Source organism: Panthera onca, chromosome D2, assembly GCF_046562875.1.
Source record: "Panthera onca isolate mPanOnc1 chromosome D2, mPanOnc1 haplotype 2, whole genome shotgun sequence".
Taxonomy (NCBI): domain Eukaryota; kingdom Metazoa; phylum Chordata; class Mammalia; order Carnivora; family Felidae; genus Panthera; species Panthera onca.
This window is the reverse complement of record NC_138349.1, coordinates 25,364,935-25,385,565: the sequence shown is the minus strand read 5'-3', so window position 1 is coordinate 25,385,565 and position 20,631 is coordinate 25,364,935. Positions and strand designations below refer to the sequence as shown.

The following is a 20,631-nucleotide window of genomic DNA, read 5'->3' as shown; positions in this document are numbered from 1 at the left end:
GACGTCCCAGAAACTTTTTCCTCCTTATAAGAACAAAACACCCGCCTCTACTCGCGGCAGCGGAAACTTCTTAAGGAGGACCGCGCGGGTTGCGGCGGCCGGCCCCGGGGTCGCCGTAGAGGTCGGCCCGTTGACCCCCAGAAATTTCAGAGAGGCCAGCAGGACTGGAAGGTGACCGGCAGAGCCGGGCTTTGGCCACCGGAGTAAACTGGGGCGGGTGGACACGGAGTCGGGCAGGACGCCCTTAAAAGTCGGTCTGGGCCGGCGGAGTGGAAGGGGTTAAATCACTGCTAGTGGGCCGAGCGTTTTCCCGCGGCGCGTTTCACGGGCGGCGGAACTCCGGGGGCCACCTCTTTTGTCCCCGGGAGGGAAATATAAATTGAGCCGCCACTCCGGCCCTTTTTTTTTTCTTTTTTTTTTCTTTTTGCGGCTTGAATGTATTAGAAGAACTCATCAAACTGAACGAGAAGCGAAAGCATCGTAGTCTTTCTTCCTGAGTAACCCTGCACAAAGGAGAATGATGACCACACGGGTCTATCCGTAGAGGGCGCTTTAATGTCCAGAGCCTGTTTACCCTTGTGGAGTTAGCCCTGAAGGAACTGAGGCCGGGAGGGACAGCAGCAGCAGCACCCTGGTGGCGCTTAATGGGTTATGAAATCCATAACCTCTTATTTTCCCTTTGTGACATGCTCCAGTGCCACAGCCAGTGGAAGTGGCCGACAACGGCTTGAATAAATCCTGCATTAAGTGGCTTTGGGGGAGTCAAACGCCACCGAGGGCACCTTGGGGGAAATTATGAGAACACACTGTCCAAATGATTATCACCACTGCTACTGCTGTCGAGTCTTAGATCACCTACTTCCTTCCCTCTTCGCGCCAGCCAAATAACTTTAACACTCGCCTGGAAGACATTAGGGAGAGTCGAAAGAGAAACAGGCAGTGAGACAAAGTCCTAAAAATAGACCCCCTGGCCCTTGGCCCAGGTTACTCTTGTTTTCAAATTTTGCTGTTGCTCATAGCTCTTTCCTTACGTCAGGGACAATTATGAAAGAGTTTTGGGAGCTGGTGGGGAGGCATGGGGAATGGGCTTGTAGGGGCCAAGGGCAGGCTGCACCAAGAAGGGCCAGTTTGGTCTGAACATTATTTTGAATTAAAAGCAAGGAAACCGCAGCAGATTTGGGAAAAGCTCTTTACCTCCCCCTCCAATTGCCTGCCCCACCAGGAAGAGAGCTATTACCAGAGATTTCTCTTTACCTAAGAAGTTTCTCTGCATAATAAGGCAAGCTTTCTTTTCCAAACTTCTCCTTTTACCTCCCTGCTGAGAGTCTTTCTCCCCTTTGTCTCCTTAGGCCCCTACCCCTCTCCTCTGCTCCCATAAGCTCCTGTTGCCTCACTGCCTTCGGAATTTGCGTGTCTGCATGGATTCCCCTTACATAGGAACCTAAATCTGATTTTCTCCTGTAAAAAAAATCTGTCAGCTGTCGGTTTGACTCTTAGTAGAATCAAATGACTAGTAGAAGGAACTTAAAGGGCAGAGAAAATTCTTCCTCCTTGACAAAGTGATCTGGGGAAACTTTTGTGAAAGAGCTATGTATTTCCAAAATGTTTGTGAGGCGGATGGATAGGGCACTCATTCTCTCCGAGGCAGGCAGAAGAAATTCTTGGGGGGGGGGGGGTAGGAACACTGGCCTGAGCACCCCTACATTGCCTTATAATCCTTTGAGTAAGAGTTCAGGGTTATGTATGCTGGAATGTGAAGGTTAGTACTGAAACACCCTCTGGGATTGCCATCCAGCCTGCAAAGCTCGCTGTGTATATTTCTTTATGGAAGGAAGATTTATTAGATTTGTCTTTCTTTTAAACCGGACGGTTTCACTCTCTGAGACCTAATGGTCACCTGCACTGGTTTCCCTCTGCTCTCAAAACAGAGTCCACTATTCTAAGCAGGCACACAGGCGGTTCATGAATTGGCCTCTGCTTATCTCACTAACCTCACGTCTCACTCCATATGCCACCCCAAACTCCTTGCAGTTCCTGGAACTTGTGCTTCTCAGAATGTGATATAGGGTTTGTCCCCACCCCCACACTTAGATAGTCACATGTGCTCTGTCTTCTGTGCGCAACCTTCTCCCACCTTGTTCTCCAACCTGTCACCCCCAGTGCACACGCACTTTTTTGGGGAGGTGGGGGGCCTGGCTAAGGTGTGCTCAGTCTTTAGAATAAGCAATTTCTCTTTCAGGAAGTTTTCCTTGAACTGCCATGCCTCCATTGGAACCCCCATCTATGCCATGTGGTTTCCATAGCACCTTGTGGTTACTCTACACAGTTTTTAAAAGACAGGAAAGTACAAAGATTCAACTTCTGGGACCATGAGGGACTGAGAAGTACGGGACCATCTGCTTCTAACAGAACTGCTGAAAAAAAGATAGCAATGCATGAAAGGAAGAAAGGAGGAGCTCGGGGGGTGAGATGAGAAGAGAGAACCCAGAAGCACCCATCTGTGTTTGAGGTGAAAATAAGCCCAAATGGCTGACTGGAGGTGAGCACTCACTCAGGCCTTGGGTTCTAGAAAGGCAGAGATCTGGACTAGAGACCCCTGCTCACAGCTGGGACTGTGCAGAAGATCTTAGTGACTAGAGAATGGAGAAAAAATTTTCCCACTTGTTCACGGTCACAGCAAGGAAGTTTGTGGTTTGGCGCTCTGGATGAACTGATGTTGTCTGCCATAGAAATCGAAACCACTGGCCCAGCTATGGCAGCATAGGTGTGGGGCCCCAGTTTACACAACCCATGTGGTGAGGGAATCTTGAAGTCAATACAAAACATAAAAGTTGGTTCCAAAGTGATGAATCTCCTTAGTCCCTGTCAGAAGTGAATGCAAAACCCGGATGTTTCTTCTGATCCCTCAGGGAATAAACAATCCCCCATGGAAAATGAGCTTATAATAAGAAATTACAAACTAGTAAGTGAACCAATGAGGGATGAGATTGGTAGGTATAATAAACAAGAGAATTAGCCCCTTAAGGACTTGAGACAGGGGCACCTGGGTGAATCAGTCAGTTGAGCGTCCGACTATTGGTTTCAGCTCAACCCTTGATTTCACGGTTTGTGGGTTCAAATCCCACATGGGGCTCTGCACTGGCAGCACAGCATGGAGCCTGCTTGGTATTCTCTTTCTCTCTCCCTCTTTCTCTCTGCCCCTCTCCCACTTGCACTGTGTTTGTTTCTCTCAAAAATAAATAAGCTTTTAAAAAAGGTACAAATACAATATATAGAAATAAAAGCTTAGTTGTTTACATTTAAAAAAAAATACTTATTTATTTTTGGGAGAGAGGCAGAGAGAGAGAGAGAGAGAGAGAGAGAGCGCGGAGGAGGGGCAGAGAGAAAGGAAGACACAGAATCCGAAGCAGGCTCCAGGCTCTGAGCTGTCAGCACAGAGCACAACACGGGGCTCAAACTCACAAACTGCAAAGTCGGCCGTAGCAGCTGAGCCACCCAGGCGCCCCTGGTTTCAGCTCAACCCATGATCTCATGGTTTGTGGGTTTGAATCCCACATGGGGCTCTGCACTGGCAGCACAGCACGGAGCCTGCTTGGTATTCTCTTTCTCTCTCCCTCTCTCTCTGCCCCTCTCCCACTTACACTGTGTTTGTTTCTCTCAAAAATAAATAAACTTTTAAAAAAGATACAAATACAATATATAGAAATAAAAGCATAGTCGTTTACATTTTTAAAAACTCAGTGATTGGTATTCTTTTCTTATTAGGCAGTAATAATATATCAGTCAAAACTCCAATAATAATACCTCATTAAAAAGGGGAAAATAAAGAAAAGGGACATAATAATTGACGTGGAAATGTTGGGGTTCAGAGCGAACAGTCAAGAAAGAGTTCTTGAGGGGTGCCTGCATGGCTCAGTCAGTTAAGCATCCAATTCTTGATTTTGGCTCAGGTAGTGATCCCAAGGTCGTGGGATAAAGCCCTGAGTTGGGCTGCACTCTGAGCCGGGAGCCTGCTTGGAATTCTCTCTCCCTCTGCCCCTTTCCCCTGCTCATGCTCTTGCTCTGTCTAAAAAAAAAAAATAATAAAATAAATAAATAAAAATTAAAAAGAATTCTTGAGATGTCTTTGGTGCAAATAGGTGGTTTTATTTTATTTTATTTATTTTTTAAAGTTTATTTATTTATTTTGAGAGAGAGAGAGAGAGAGAGAGAGAGTGCATGAGCAGGGGAAAGGCAGAAAGAGAGGGAGAGAGAGAATCTTAAGCAGGCTCCGCACTGTCAGCACAGAGCCAAAATGTGGCTCAAACTCCTGAACCCATGAGATCATGACCTAAGCTGAAATCAAGAGTGGACACTTAACTGACTGAGCCACCCAGGCACCCTGCAAATAGGTGGTTTTATTAAAGCACAAGGATAGGACCTGTGGACAGAAAAAGCTGTACTGGGATTGTGAGGAGAAATTGAGCATATACCATCAAGTAGGGAGGGGGTTAGGTATAACATAAGTCTCTAAGGAATTTTGGAAGCAAGGTTTCCAGAACCTGGAGGAAGGCTAGCTATTGTTAGGAAAAGGCTATTTATTTGTTTGTTTATTTATTTTTAAAAACTTTTTTTAATGATTTATTATTTATTTTTGAGAGAGAGAGAGGGGCAGAGCATGAACAGGGAGGGACAGAATCTGAAGCAGCTCCAGGCTCTGAGCTGTCGGGGCTCGAACTCATGAACTGTGAGACCATGACCTGAGCTGAAGTTAGACGCTTAACCGACTGAGCCACCCAGGTGCCCCAGGAAAAGGTCATTTATCATTGCCTAATAAAACCTTAGTCATGAGATGCTTCAGATGTAGATCAGTGGGCCCTATGCTTGGAGGATAATTGCTAACATGTATTTGGGGGGGGTAGAGATTAAGGAAGTTTCCAAAGGAATTTTTAGAAGTTAAAGGAGACTTCTAGGATCCTGGTGGTCTGGATAGTGTTAAACTAAGATTGCCTTTTGCCCTTAGCGAAGTATCAACATTGGGGCAGTTGAGATCTAAGGGCAAGGTCACTCCACTTATCTCAAGGACTTGTCAATGGGCTGTAAGTAGTAAGGAAATTTAATTTGATTTTTTTCTTTTGCTTTTATTCCCCACATCATCTCGTTTATGAATACTTTTTCAGAAATCCTAATGAAAAAGTTAATACAGAATTCCAGCAGTGCATCAGAATACAATTAAACACTTCTGTAGCGTGATAAAAACGAAGGGTGAAGTTTGGCCCCAAAACAAGTGCCATGCTTCAAGGGGAAACACTAGAAACCTTCATGTTCAAGTCAGTGCAAGATAAGGATGTCTTCTTTCATCTCTCTCTCTCTTTTTTTAACTTGTCAATTTGGAGTGTGATTGGTTTCAGGTATTAAAATCCTGACTATGATTTTGTATGTGTTTGAGATTACTAGAGGTTTAAACAAATAGGGGGGTTATTTTTTTCAAACAAGAAGTCTGTATGTGGGTGGCTGCTTTGGTTGAACGCTTTGATAGTTTAGGGTCGGGTCAAAAGTAAGGTACATATTGGAAAACCATCCTCCAAGGCCGCTTTCCCCAATTTAGACTCTCAATGATAAAGTGTGAGAATGATGGTTGCCCCACATCCTTTCCAGCACTGGCACTTTCCTAACTTACATTAGTGTGCTTCTTTTATGGGTGAAAAAGATATCTGAATGTGTTGATGTGCATTTCTTTAATTAGGAGTGAGGCTGAACAGAACAGGGTTATTGGCCGTTTTTATTTCTTCATTTGTAAATAGTTATAACTTTACTCATTTTTCTGCTGGTCTGTTTTTCGTGTGTGTGTGTGTGTGTGTGTGTGTGTGTGTGTGTGTGAAGGTAAATGGAACTGTTTTCATAATCTCAGGTCGTACATGTGGCTTCAAATTCCGCATTTATACGTGACTTGTGACCAACATCAGGCCAACTGCTGGGCACATACTAAACTTCACAGTCAAGAACATTGAAAAAAAAATCCAGACAAATATGGGGACAGATTTCCTGTTTACCCCCAGCTGTGATTATCCCAGTATGTGGAATAACATACACAACAATGGGAGAGACAGGAAGCCAATGCTAGTCACGGACGGAGTGATGGATGTTAAAAAAAACCCAGCATTTTCCTTGATTTGGTCGATCTCTTGCCATCATAAATTCACCTTTGCGTGCAGTTTCAAGAGATAATAACAAGTTGGTTTACAGAGCATTTCACTGGAATAGGCTGCTTTGCTGAGATGAGACCTGAGGAGTGTCCGTTGAACAGGAAGGATGATTTACATCTGGCTATTTCTTTCCCAGAGAAAAGAGGAAATTTCCTTGTGCTGGGAATCCCCCCGCTCTTCTAGGAGTGTTGGAAACAGCAGGTTAAAGATTATCTGTCAAAAAAAGTGAAGCCCAGAGAAACTGGGTCATAAACTCAAGGACACATTATTGTTTAGTGACAGTATAATAATAGGTAAAACTCATGTGGTTATACTATTGCTTTAAGCACTTTACATATAACACCTCATTTAATTCTCATAATAACCACACACAGAAGGTATCATTAGCATTCCCATTTAACAGATGAAGAAATTGAAGCCCAAAGAGGCTAAGCAACTTGCTTGAGGTCACACAGCTAGTAAGTGGCAGAGCCGGGATTTAAATCAGGCACTATGGCTCCAGAATCTTGACCTAAACTACTACCTTGTATCTTTCTGTTCGAAGTAAATCCCCTTCAAATGTACAACTGATGGGGTTTTGGGGTGATGGTGGGGTTTGGAGCCAATGGCCAAGAAAGAATTCTGGAAGATGTGTTTGGTGCAAAAAAAGGTGATTTTATTAAAGCATGGGGACAGGACCTGTGGGCAGAAAGAGCTGCACTGGGGTTGTGGAGGGTGAATGATTATATACCTTCAGGTTGGGAGGGGATTAGGGACAGCGTAAGTCTAAGGAATTTTGGAAGCAAGGTTTACAGGACCTTGAGGGGCTAGCTGTTGTTAGGAAAATGTCATTTATTATTGCTTAGTAAAATCTCAGTCCTGAGACCCTTCAGATATGTATCAGGGGGCCATAAGCTTGGAGTATGATTGCCAGCATATATCTTGGGGAAGTTGAGATATAGGAAGTGTCCAAAGGAATTATATGTTAAAGTAGATGTACAGGATTCTGGGGAGTCGGGATAATGTTAAGCCAAGATTCCCTTTTGCCCCTAGCAACGGGTCATCTTTGAGGCAGCTGCGCCCCTAGAGGGAGGTCACTCTGCCTGTTTCAAGGACTAGTCAATGGGCTGTAGGCAGTAAGGGAATTTAATTTTTCATTTGCCTTTATTTCTCACCTCACCATGGCAAGCACTTAAACCCCCTTACATCTTGATGAAGGTGATATTAGGGCTCCAGAAAACGGAGTCTATATGCTTCTGGAGATTAGGCTATGGATGAGATTGCCTTTTTCTTGCAGTTTACTAAGTTATCTTGCACTTTTCTAAGTTTACTAACTAAACTGAAGGAGACTCCTGTCCTGCATGACTGTGATCTCTGCCAGTCAACCATTTGCTTTCTTTTCTTTTCCTTGTTCTTGGGCAGCCAGGAGTGCGGGAGGAATATCACACATATCCCACCTGTGGGGGTGGGGGTGGGGGTAGGGAGGTGCTGTTAGTCTGTACTTTGCCCTCAGCTTCCTTATGCTCCCTCATCACTACACTGAATTTCCCCAAGAATGAGATTACAATAGTATTTAAACATTTTTCAAGCTTTTTTGAAAATACATTTTCCCTTAGAACCCAATATATTCACACATAAAAGTGTGTTATAACTGAAAGGCAAATTCCTTAAAAACAATATGCTTACTACATGTGACAAACTCTGGTATATTCCCTCTTCGTTCTCTACCCATCTCTTACGCTTATTTGAAAATGAAAAGGCAGGCCACAAATTACTAATGAGTCATGATCCACAGTAAGAAAAGAAATGCTTCTTTCTTTCTTTTTTAAAAAAGATTTTTATTCTTAAGTAATCTCTACACTCAGAGTGGGGCTTGAACTCACAACCCTGACATCAAGAGTTGCATGCTCCACCGACTGAGCCAGCCAGGTGCCTTATGTCATGAAAGCTGGTGGTGGTTTATACATGTTAAATTTCCAACCACACATAGCACTTGGAGTAAGGAAAACTGTCAGATAATTTCTGTCAGACTTATTTCTGGTCAGTAGGTATTCATTGAGCTTCCTGTAGTTAATGTCTAAAGATGGTACACTGGGACTTTAAAACAAATCACCAGGCTATATAACCTTAGGAAAACCTGTCTTCATTCATTCATTTATCCATTCATTCATTCAATAAATATTTGAGCACGTACTATATGCCAGGCATTGTGCTAAATCAGGACTTGGCAATACTGGCTGGCAGGCCAACTCCAGAGTGCCACCTGTTTCTGTAAATAAAGTTTTACTGGTTCAAAACCATGCCCATTCATTTTTGTATTGTCTGTGGCTGCTTTTGCACTACAAAAGCACAGTTGGATATGGAGATCATGTGGCCTATGAAGTCCACAATATTTCTTAATCTGGTCCTTTACAGAAAAAGTACACAGACTCTGGTGCTAGATTCTAAAATACAGTGTTATTTTAGACTGGTCTCTGCTGTCCTGGAGGTTTGAATTGTCCTGCTTGACTTCAGCTGGGTTTCAGTCACCTTGGGGGGGGGGGGGGTGGGGAGGGGTTTGAGGCTTTCTGCCTCCCTCCCATTGCTGCCTCTGAGAACACCTGTTCACAGTGGATGCTCCATAGTCATTTTCTACTGCTGAAATTATTCAGTAGATTTGGCAGCAAATATTGGAAAGAAAGAAACATACACCCAGGGTAGAAAGGAGAGTTTATTCCTTTAACATAACAAATAGTTTCATTTTATAGATGCCTATCTGCTGCTATGAGAAGCTAGTCGTCAACTTTTATTGAGTATCTACTGTGCATTTGGCCCTCTGGAGAAGAAAAAAGACTTGGTTCAAACTTTGGCCCTTGTGTTAAGGATAGGGAGATAAAGGAGATAAATGTATTTTATTGTAATCCTTAATACTTCTGTTTGGGGACCTGGTGCATACCTGAAGATGATTTTGGTTTACTACCTTAGAATCGCAAATGTTTGTATTCCAATACCTTTTAACTTCGCTTAGTCACTAGTTACTCCCAAGAGTAATTGCTCTATGCCTGAGTGGATAAGCTAATCCTATTTTTAATTTCTTCCTTCATCAAACTTTCTATTTTGACTGTCTCTTATGGGTCAGCACCATAGATATACTTAAAGACTGGTCCTTCTAGTCTGGTGGGAAAGACAAATAAACACATGGTTACACTATTGTGTATTGACAGAATGACACACAGGTCTTCTAGCAACACAGAGGAGGAGTACCTAACTAGGGAAGACTTCCTGGAGGAGGTGACACTGAGCTGAGTTTTAAAAAGGCTAACTGGGGGCAGCTGGGTAGCTCAGTCGGTTGAGTGTCCAGCTTTGATTCAGGTCATGATCTCATGGTTGGTGGGTTCAAGCCCCACGTAGGGCTTTGTGCTGTCAGAGCAGAGCCTGCTTCAGATTCTTCATCTCCCTCTCTCTCTGCCTCTCCCTGGCTTGTGCTCTCTCTCTCTTTTTCTCAAAAATAAATATTGAAAAAAAAAGTTAAAAAAAAAAAAAAAAGAACAGGCTAACTGGACAAAGAAGGAGACATAGGATATTCCTGACACGGGATCAGCATATGTAAAGTCTAGAGATGTTTGAAAATATAGTGTTTTCAGGGAAGAGCAGAAATAAGACAAGGGATTTGTGCTTTGATGTTTTAAAGGAATTATTTATTTACTTATTCACTCATTAATTTATTTCATTTATTTATTCATTTGTAGTGGGAACAGGTTGTGTGGAGCTACTCAGTCTTTTTAAATAATCGGGTTACCTGGTGACTTTGTGTAAGTCCTCCCTGGTTCTAGGAAGAACACCAAACTGCAGTCTTGGCCTGGCCTCTCCAGCAAGAGCACCAACTGAATGAACCAGTCATACCCAAAAGTAATCCGACTGGGAGAAGCGCAGTTGCTGTTAAGCCAATGAAATGCAAGGCAGGTTGGATAACTGCGTGGTTGTGACACTGTCATCCCCTTCTGGTAAAAATCATTGCCTGCAATGGCAGACCGCCCACTGCTTCCACTTCATGGCCAATCTTTCAATCTTCCTGATAAATGTGCCCCAGCTTTGTAGCCTCCTCCAGTATCAAGAGTGGAGTTTGTATGGAGATCCTTCGGGAACCGATGTCAAATGCTCAACAAATGTTCTGTTAAGTTTGGTCTGCAGCAGGCTGGAAAACGAGCAGATTAAAGGAATAAAATATGGCCTGCACAGTCTTGGAGAGCACCAGCCAGCTGGGACTCTGTTCTGTCATCTAAGGTGAGCAGGGGGTCGGCTGATAAATGTCAACAATTTTCTGTAACATGTGGGCTTTTAATCTTCCCAACAGCCCGGGGGAGAAATGTTAGATATGATGACAGGGGCAGTTTTTGCCGTGTTGTTTGGGGCCCCAAATGCAGTTTTGATACTAAATTCAAGCGACATCGCAAGAATGCCTGCATAAACAGGATTTGTGTTGATCGGGACTTTTGGGTTTTGGGGGGTATAAGCAATAGAAACTAACTCTGTCTAGTTTAAACAAATGAAGTCAGTTTGTTAGGAGGTTGTATCTAGCAGGACTCAACAGTGTGGGTGTTCCCAGGGCTCCCCAGGGAGTTACCAGGCTCTGAAGAGGCATCAACAACCAGGGAGGCTCCTTCCCCCAACGCTCCCTTCTCTTGGGCCTGTGGATTCTTCCCCACGTTCATTTGCTTTATTCTTCCCTCTGTTCAGCCTACCTTTCTCTGCCTCTCCTGGGATTCACGTACTCAGTTCCAGGCCCCAGCAATGAGTGGCTTGCAACTCTTGATCCCATTTATAAATCCCAGGAAAAATAATGGGATTGACCTCAGGTGGATCAGGTCTCTACCCGACCCTTCAGCTATGGCCCCAGGGAGTCAGATAGGGCCATCTATAACATTTTGGCATCAGGAAGGAACATACTTCCTGGGGGGAGTTACTATTCTCAGAGAAAGGAATGGGCTGTGTGGACTCCCTCCAAATTGGCTCCAGGACCTCTCTGATCCCTTGCAGGAGCAGGTTTCCTTTAGGGCACAGTTGCTTTGCATCGTAGGCTGGGACTTTCCATGCAGAGCCACATCTCAGTGTTTCTTTCTGCTTTTCTGGAGTTCTACAATGTATCTTCACTGGGTGCTACTAAAGAAGTGAGTGCTATGTACAGAAAGCTGTTCTTATTATGAGTCACAACACACAGCTTAGAAATCCTAGCAGGGTGCCATAGGAAGCACTTATATCCAGGTTTAAACAAAGAGCTTTGCAGAGGTATTACAGTGCATGATCATATATTCAAGTTATCTGGCAGAGTGAATGGATGTGTTCTTGGCTGTCCCTGGTCTTTGAGTTTGCAGCCATGCCTCTGTTATTCTTCCAAACCTCCACCATTCACCTACCCTCTTCTCAACATTAGTGTCCACTGGCCCCTGAGAGGGACCGCACCATCCCTATAGCAGGACTTTTACATTCTTGCCTTGGTATGTGCCCAATGCCACTTCCCATACTTGGGATTCCTTCTGTTTTCTTCCATGACTCTCTGAGCCATCTGTATCATTTAAGGTCAAGGTCAAGGGCCATGTCTACCATGTAGCTTTTCCTAATATGCTATCCTTCACTGTTCTTCCTTATTTTAGAGCTCATTCAATAGACACTTACTTAATAGTTGTAAACTGAGAGGAGTGATGGCCATTTATATTGGTTTTTTCGTCTGCCATAATAAAGTACCACTGACTAGGGTGGCTTAAAGAGAAATTTATTTGCTCACTGTTCTGGAGGCTAGGAGACCAAGGTCAAGGTGTCAGTGGGTTTGGTTTCTCCTGTGGCCTCTCTGCTTGGCTTGCAGATGCCCTTCTTTTCACTATGTCTTTCCTCTGTGTACATGCGTCCCTGGTGTCTCTTTGTGTGTCCAAATTTCTTCTTCTTGTAAGGACACAATTCAGACTGTATTAGGCCCACCCTAATGGCCTTATTTTAACTCACAAAGCCCTCATCTCCAGATACAGTGACATTCTGAGGTAGTGAGGTTATAGCTTCAACATATGAGTTTTAGGGGGACACAGTTCAGCCTACAATACCAATGGAGACAGGGCTGAACAAGATATACATGTACCTTGCCTTCTTGTTTGATAGCTTGTAGAGAAGACAGATCTTAAGCAACCATTTCTATGAACACATGATTAACTACCATTGTGAGAGGGTCCAAGAAGTCGAATACATGGTACTTGCAAAGGTAATCTGGTGTTGAAGGATGGTCAGGAAATCTCTCCCCAAGGAAGTGAAATCTGCAGGAGGGGTGGACAGGAGTTAGCCAGGTGAAGAGGGATGGTTGAGTATTCCAGACAGAAAGATCAACCTCTGTGAACTCCAAGCGGTGGGAAAGAACATGACATACAGGGAACTGAAAGAAGCCATTGGGGCAAGAAGTGAGCGGTGGGAGAAGGCACCAGAAGGTCAAAGGGGTCAGATGACACTGGATATTATATTCCGACATCCTCATTTCCGTGCTTACCACATCCCGCCTTGGAGTGTTTTACAATTTTTTTTGTGTGGGGGAGGGGGTGCCATGTGTGTTTTGCTTCTCCTTATGCTCCCTTGGGAGGAGATCCTCGATTCAACTCCTTTTATATTCTCCACAGTAGGCAGCACAAGGCTGGGCACATAGTAGAGGCTCAGTAAATAAATTAAGTGGATGTAATGAGAAATGAAATTGATAGAAGCACTCTTACTTGTCTAAATTAGGGGCTGACCCAATCTTGGTGGATGAGCGTCTCCTGGAGGCTTTAAAAGGTGACAACTTTTGGTAGTGTGATGCCACCTAGTGTTCCTTTTTATTACAACAACAAAGGGGAACAGGGTCTTCAGGAATCTGGAAAATTGGAAATGAAGCACTTTCTTTCATCAGCATACATTAATTTGTCCAACCACCCATCCTCTCATCCATTAATCCATCCAAGTTGATGTCACCTGCATCTCTTTCCTGGGAGTTGAACGTGTCATGTTCCTTTCCACCTCCTGTGGTTCCCTGATTTCCTTTGTTAAGGTCTTTTTGTCCTCATATTCTAAATAATGCTCTCAGGTATCAGTGTCTAGACTGACCCAGCACCCATAGTGCTTGCTGTTGGCATGGCATGTTCTAAATTATGCCATCATATTGTGTTGGGATTACTTGTAGATGGTCTTTTCTCTCTTTCCCCCAAAGCCAGATTGTGAATGCAAAGGGCAATGACTCTGTCTTAGTTGGCTCTGTGGTTCCTCTGGCCAGCCTTGTACTTACAGTGCAGCAGGTGCTTTAAAGAAGTGTTTTCTGGATTGAATTTCTGTCACCTTGGCAGGCCATCCGCTTGTAAAATAATCCTTCAGAAGATTCTTGGGAAATGGGAAGACATATAGCACTACAACTGATACCAATACAAGATATGGGTGGCCAGAGCCCTCTAGGTCTTTCTCTGTTATGTACCTTCAGGAATGTTATGGAGTCTCTCTGGATCACGATGGTATCACCACCTGTTAGTCCCAGCGTGTGATTGGATCTCCTGTAAACACACAAAGTAGCCTGAGCCCTGTTGCCTACCCTGTGTTCTCATTTCCATTAGCTTGGCTTGCAGTTTGGTTCAGCCTGATCCTCCAGCTTCAGCTGCCACTTCTCCCATTGCCTCCATAGTGCATTATGCCTCTGCCATATTATGTCCTTTTTTGTCTACCAGATATATAGTCTCTGTTCATGAATGAGATACAATTATACAAATGTGAATTTTCCCCAAGTTAAATCATAAATTCATTAATGTTCCAGTTAAGATTTCTCATGAGGAACTTGGAAAACATCCTGAAAATTATATGGGTTGATGGAGGTTCATGATTAGCCAGTGACGTTTTGACAGAAGAAGTAGGAGTGGGGGACTTGCCCTCAATCATGATGTCTGGCTATAAAACCATTATGATAAAACCTTGTGGTACTAGCACAGGAGCAAACCACAGAGCTCAGTGCAGAACTGTCTATATTTGGGAACCAAGATGTTGAAAATGGGCTCACTCCTCTGAGAAAAAAAAATCGGATCCTTACCTCACACCATACGCAAAAGTAAGATGGGCTCAAGAACTGAATGCTAACAAGTAAAACTATGACACTAATGTAAGAAAATGATAGACAATACCTTTATGACCTTGGGGTTGAGAAGGACTTCTTAAATCATACTGGAAAAGCATGTGAAAAGTAAAACACACACACACACACACACACACACACACGCAATGAAGGGCTACAAAATGAAGGATTATTGTTTTACAAAGGACATGGCAAGCAAAGTTTTCAGTCTTTGAAAGCAGATTAATGTCCAGATTAATGTACAAAAACCTCTTGCAAATCAAATGAAAAAGAAAAAGAGCAACTGAAATATAGGTAAAGGCTATAAATAGACAATTCACAGAAGGGAATCCCAAGTGGCTTATAGATGTATGAAGAAATGTTCAATTTCACTAGGAGTCAGAGAGACGCAGAGTAAAGCAAAAATATGTTGACACTACTTCCATGATAATTGACAGAATTTAGAAAATTGGCTAATTAGATGAGTCAGTATTTGTAAGGCACTTAGAATAGTATTTGACACTTGGTAAACACTATGTGAGTGTTTATGAATAAACAAACTACAATGTGCTTGTAAGGATGAGAGTAGGGCCAGAAACCCTCACACTGTGCACTGGAGGATAGCGTAGAGCAATAATTCTGGTGTGCCATCTAGCAGTACCTGAAGTTAAGTACCCAGGGCTCCTAGCAGGCTACTGGGCACCATTGTGCCATTGGAAAACAGTGTCTACCACTGGGCAAATGAATTTGAAAGAGGAAAACCCTCTCAATAGTAATAGCCTCTCAGGTTCGTGACTTGACTAGGGAACAGAGCTTTTGGGGGAAGAAAAGGGCACATCTTCCTTCAGCAGGGCACATGACATAGGAAAGCTGTTTTCCAGCTCCCACTGGTGCATGGCTGGATGTCTTTGTGCAGGACAAGTTGCATAACCAAATGTGAATTGCCCTGTACATCCACTATAACTTACCAACCTCATTTTTAGGCATATGTTGCCAAGGAATTGCACATAGGTCCACAAGAGACCATGGACGAGGATGATTATCGCTGAGAGGTAGGGGTAGCCTTGGTATCCATTTGGGGAATGGAAGTCACATGTGTTGCTGTCCAATATGGAATACTGTGCAGCAATCAGAAGCGATAAACTAGGATTACAATACCAACTGCAAAAGAATAGATTCATAAAAAGAATATTGAGTGAAAAAAAGTAGAAAATAAGATCATCCTAAAGTCCCATATCATTAAAAAATACACTAATAAAAATGCATACACTTTTCAAAAATGCATATTCAAGCACAGTAGCATGAATGTTTATGGGGCTGAGGAGGGATGGGAGTAAGGATGGGGTTAAAGGGAAAAAAAAAACGAGGGGTTTTGTATATTTCATGAGCCAAGTTGTTTACCCTCTGTACCTGAAGGTTAAAGAGTGTGGAGGAGGAGGGGGAGAGGGAGACGAAATGGTCTTGAGAGGAGCCCTAGATGAAAGGCAACTTTCCATGATGTGGCTCCACATACGTTTTCCCAGGGTGCTTCGAGCGCTGCGCCCTATTATTCTTACCACTGGTGACTAAACCCTTTGAAAGCAGGGTCTGTTTTCTCCACCTTACTTTCCCCTCCGTATCTTGCACACAGTAGCTGCTTCATTAGGGTTGAGTTGACTCGAACGGAGATCATTTCGTGTTCCCGCGACGGAGTCTCTTTGTCACGGAGAGCAGAGGGTGGCTTCCGGCCCTTCCAGAAGCCTTTGATCCACCTTTCCATCTAGGCGTTAGTTCTCCTCTGGCCTTAGCGGCCTCCCAGCTCTGCGCCTTCTCGTTCCTCGGAGTTTCCAACTTCCGAGGGCACCTTGGGACTCCGCCCAGCCTCTCATGGGCCCCGCCCCTCACACCCTTGGTCCCGCCCCACACAGGGCAGTTTGCCTATGCCTCTTAGGACGCCTCCCGGGTGCCCTCCCCGGAGGCTCCTCCCCTTTCGGAAGTCCTCCAGTTTCCTCAGAGGGCGTGGCGGTTGCCTGGCGACGGGAGGACGCGCCGAGCGCCGGGTTTCGGCCCCCTGCGGGGGATACCAATAACGTGGCGCTGTTTTAGACGCCGGGGGTAGTGCGCAGCCCCATCCGCAGACTCCGGCCCGGTTTCCGCGATCACCACAGAATCCTCTGAGGCCACCCCCAGAGAGCGTCAGGATGGCCGAGGTCAGGAGTCAGTGACCCTCTCTCTGTCGTCTCTCGCTCGTCCCCTCCCCATCAACCCTCTTCTGTCGACTTGACTTCTCCGCTGTCACATCCGCTGATTCCTACATTCCTCCCATCAACATCCTATTCCCCGCACCCGCAGCCTCACCCCACCCCTCAGTGTTTACCTCCTGTCCCTCCTTCAACTGGGTGGACACACCCCAACCCCACTCTTAAAACTGGCGCTGTGTTCAACATAGTATGAAATTCATGATTTCCCAGATTCACACATGACAGGCACCCACTCCTAGATTTTGAGCCATAAGGTTTTGAGCCCAGGAGAGGTACGTAGAAATATTGATGTGTCACTGATTGGTGGGACCTGGAGGAAGGCTTCATAGATACCCACTGTCACCCCTATTCACTGACCCTTGTCCACCTGTCACTCCACGATTCCCTATCATCACCTGCTGTGACACATCTTCATTAAGCTCTTCACCTATCGCCAATGCCCCGTGTTGTCATTGACCACTGTGTAAAATCTTCTAGCCCACTTTGTAGCACACTCCATCTTCAGGCTCACCAATGAGGGACCATTTCTGTAGCTCTTTATTGATCCTTTGTCCATTAGCACCTTCATTTGTAATTTGGACAACCTCATGTCCCTGTCATCACTTGTCAGTCACAGTCCCCATTCACCGTGGCCATACCCTATTCCTCCATCACCCCTTCAGATCCCTCCCTCATCTCACACGTCACAGGATCGGTCCCAGCCAGGGTCAGCCATATAGTTTGTGAGGCTCAATGAAGATGCAGAGCCCCTTGTCAACAAATTAGTAAGAATTCCAAAGTGAGACAGCAGAGCATTAAACCAAAGGTGGGGCTTATCTGAACAAGGGGCCCTGGGCACTCTCAAGGTTTTATGTCTAGGGAACCAGACCGGTCCGCACTTCTCTCATCACCATCATGCCCCCACTCTTATTCCAGTTCCTTCTCATATCTCCTCACATCCCTCACCATTCCGTCTCCTCCATATCTGGTGCCTCCTTCCTGTGGGCAAAGATCCCTCCTTCTCTTATCATACAATCCCTCTCCCACCCTCATCTTCCTCACTCTCAGGTAGGTGCCTCACACATCCATACTGTGGTGGCCACAATACTCACCCCATTACCTACACTCATTCGTGTCTCTTTCCTTCCCATTTCTTCCTCCCATTCCTTCTAGCTCTCCTTTAGTTTCTCCTTTATTTGATTTTTAGCATACCTTCCTTTTCTCCCTCACCAGTCATCTTGGTTCATTTCATTCTTCATTTTCCACACATAAGCCCAGATACCAATACCATTAACAATTTATTTCCCAGTCTCCCTTCTCCTGCATTATCTCCCCTCATTTCTTGCCTTCTTTTGTTTTTCTTCTCACTTGATCTCAGCCAGGTTTTCCTCACCTCTACTTCCACAAGTCTCCATTTCCACTCTGGCCTCATTTGTCACTGCAACTCTCTTGTCCTTTTTCCTTGTTGTTCTCCCCACTGAATGATATTCCCAACACCTACAACAGTGCCCGGCAGATAGTAAGCACTTAATAGACAGGTGTTGAATGAAGGAACATCATAGTTCCTTTCTGACCAGTTCATGTTGAAATCATGCTTCTAAAGTAGGTATCATTATATGCTCTAACAATGTAGACACCAAGACACCAACTGGTTATGGGTCACAGCTCAGAGATGATTTTTGCTGTGCTTTTAGTAGTAGCATATATATATATACACACACACACACATACACATATGTATCCATGTGTGTTGTGTATATATATACATATATATACACAACACACATATATGCATATTTATTTATTTTGAGAGAAGGAGAGAGTAAGCAAGCAGGAGAGGGAGAGAGAGAATGCCAAGCAGGCTCTACAAAGCCCATCATGGGACTGCATCCCATGAACCATGAGATCATGACCTGAGTGGAAATCTGGAGTCTGACACTTAACCGACTGAGCCACCCAGGTGCCCCAATAGTAGTATATTTTTAAAATGACAATATGAACAAATCTGTTCGTGAATGTTTTTAAAAAACCTTTTCTTTCTTTGACATTTTTCCATTCCTATGCTAAGTGCCAGGTGTACAGGGAAAACCTGGTCTGCAAACAAATCATCAGGCTAGTGATCAAGTGTTGGCATTAATACCATTTACACGGATGGAACTGAGAACATTGCTATGATAAATTTTTGTGTGTGCTCATGTTTAGCATCAACAAGGGGAAAACACAGGGCGGCAGCACCACCATATTTCCTTAATATGATTTTTTTCTTCTTTGTGGAATTGCTGTGTTGTGATGTTTACAGTAAGCTGCTTCTCATTGGGAAGAAAATCTCTCTGTTGAGTTTAACATTAGTGCTAATGTTATACAAAATGTTATAGGTAGGCTTGGTACTCCACATCTACTTTAAGATGTGGATTCTTTTTGCTTGCATGTAATCTTTAGAAATCAATAGTACAAGTGTTTTTGAAAACCAAAAATACATAGACTTTCTCTGTATTGGGCAAGACAGGCTTGTTAAGGCAGAAGGTAAACTAGACTGCTTACCCCGATTCTGCAGGGTGAATTTAAATTTTACTTTATTTTTGGGATTGGAGATCATCTCAGTTGATTTCTTTGATTAGCAATACAGTGTCGATCTTGGAGCTCTTTTTCATGTAGAATATCAAAGTGTAATGTTGCATACATAAATAAGTCCTCTCAAACTTTATCAGATCAGAAGTTTTGAGTGGGTCTGTGGGCCTACAGATTAATTCACTCCATATTCCTTAGAATGCCATTCATGGCCTCCAGTCTGTCTTTAACTTCCTGTCTAGTCTTCTCTTTCCTTCTCCCTGTCATACTTCTTACTCTTTAGCTAACTTGAGTTTTTTTTTTATTTTTTAAATATTTTTTTAAATTTATTTTTGAGAAAGAGAGAGAGAGAGAGAGACAGAATGCGAGTGGGTTGGGGCAGAGAGAGAGGGAGGCGCAGAATCTGAAGCAGGCTCCAAGCTCCAAGCTGTCAGCACAGAGTCTAACGCGGGGCTCGAACTCATGAGCTGTGAGATCATGATCTGAGCCGAAGTCAGACGCTCAACCGACTGAGCCACCCAGGCGCCCCGAGCTTTTTTTTTTTTTTTTAATAGAATTTATTGTCAAGTTAGCTAACATACAGTGTATACAACGTGCTCTGAGCTTCGGAAGTAGATTCTCATGATTCATCACTTACATACAACACCCCCAACTTGAGCTTCTTAACCAATCTCAAATCCTGGATACTTTCTGGGCCTGAGCCTTTGTTCAAACTTTGCCATGGGCCAGGCATACCTTGTCCCTCCACATTCACCTGTGAATATTTCACTCTCCCATCTGGGCATACTCAAATACCACCTCCTTTAGGAAATTTGCTTTCATTCTTGCTGCTGGGAGTAGTTCCATCTTCCTATAGGTCCTTGTAGAATTTTGAATCCATTTTATGGCATGTATCAAATTCTGTACTTCCACTATCTGAAAACATACTCCATCAACTATTAATGTATAAATTCCCTGTGGGAGGGCTGTTTATTCCTTACCTTGGTACCTCCTACGAAGGCTCCCTCGTTCCAACTTACAAATAGCAGATGTTCAATAAATATTTGCTGAATAAATGAAGAAATTTATTAACCACCCCCATTCTTTTTCATTATTGTGCTGTGTCTAACAAGGAGAAGGTGTATTAGTTTACTAGGCTGTTACTCAGCCATAACAGAGTACTGCAAACATGGTGGTTTAAACAGTAGACACTTCTTGTCTCACACTTTTGGAGGTTGAAGTCTGCAATCAGGATGTTGGCAGGACCATGCTTCCTCTGAGACTCTAAGTAAAATTCTTCCTTACCTCTTCCTAGCTTCTGATGGCAGCCAGTGATCCTTAGCTTTCCTTGGCTTACACCCTGTTTCTGTCTTCACGTGGTATTTCTTTCTTTCTTTATTTTTATTTTGATGTTTATTTATTTTTGAGAGAGAGCAAGAGAGAGAACAAGTGGAGGAGGGGCAGTGAAAGGGAAACAGAGGATCCAAAGTGGGCTCCAGGCTGACAGCAGAGAGCCTAATGCAGTGCTCGAACCCATGAACTGTGAGATCATGACCTAAGCCGAAGTCAGATGCTTAGCCAACTGAGCCACCCAGGCGCCCCTCGTGGTGTTTCTTCCTTCCTG

General features: G+C 44.0%; 2 protein-coding genes and 1 long non-coding RNA gene across 8 annotated transcripts in view; 2 read left to right on the top strand and 1 right to left on the bottom strand.

The window, feature by feature from the left end:
- Positions 1-10,428, top strand: LOC144613196 (uncharacterized). The gene is made up of 2 exons (XR_013550561.2): positions 1-2,539; positions 9,893-10,428. It is a non-coding gene; the product is annotated as an uncharacterized LOC144613196 (long non-coding RNA).
- LOC132684939 (uncharacterized) lies at positions 9,813-16,208 on the bottom strand. Of its 4 annotated transcripts, none has more exons than XR_009612878.3 (6): positions 15,652-16,208; positions 15,214-15,402; positions 13,435-13,693; positions 12,887-13,026; positions 12,271-12,442; positions 9,813-10,338 (listed from the first exon to the last, which is right to left on the bottom strand). XR_009612878.3 is itself a non-coding variant. In XM_081790465.1 (6 exons), exons 1-5 carry the CDS (start codon positions 15,998-16,000, stop codon positions 12,891-12,893), a joined length of 696 nt encoding a protein of 231 aa, XP_081646591.1. In that variant the 5' UTR covers positions 16,001-16,200; the 3' UTR covers positions 11,898-12,442; positions 12,887-12,890. The 4 variants fall into 4 exon arrangements, 2 of the variants coding, with proteins under 2 accessions (XP_081646591.1, XP_081646592.1); XM_081790465.1 differs by lacking the exon at positions 9,813-10,338 and having other exon boundaries at positions 11,898-12,442; positions 13,435-13,526; positions 13,618-13,693; positions 15,798-16,200; XR_014135340.1 differs by lacking the exon at positions 9,813-10,338 and having other exon boundaries at positions 13,618-13,693; positions 15,798-16,198.
- Positions 16,209-16,252: 44 nt separating this feature from the next.
- The window catches only part of CFAP58 (cilia and flagella associated protein 58), a 113,153-nt gene continuing 108,774 nt past the window's right edge, over positions 16,253-20,631 (top strand). For all 3 annotated transcript variants that reach the window (XM_060641556.3, XM_060641560.3, XM_060641559.3), the window contains exon 1: positions 16,253-16,430. In XM_060641556.3, coding sequence (XP_060497539.3) covers positions 16,422-16,430 — 9 coding nt within the window. In that variant the 5' untranslated portion in view covers positions 16,253-16,421. The remainder of the gene's footprint in view (positions 16,431-20,631) is intronic.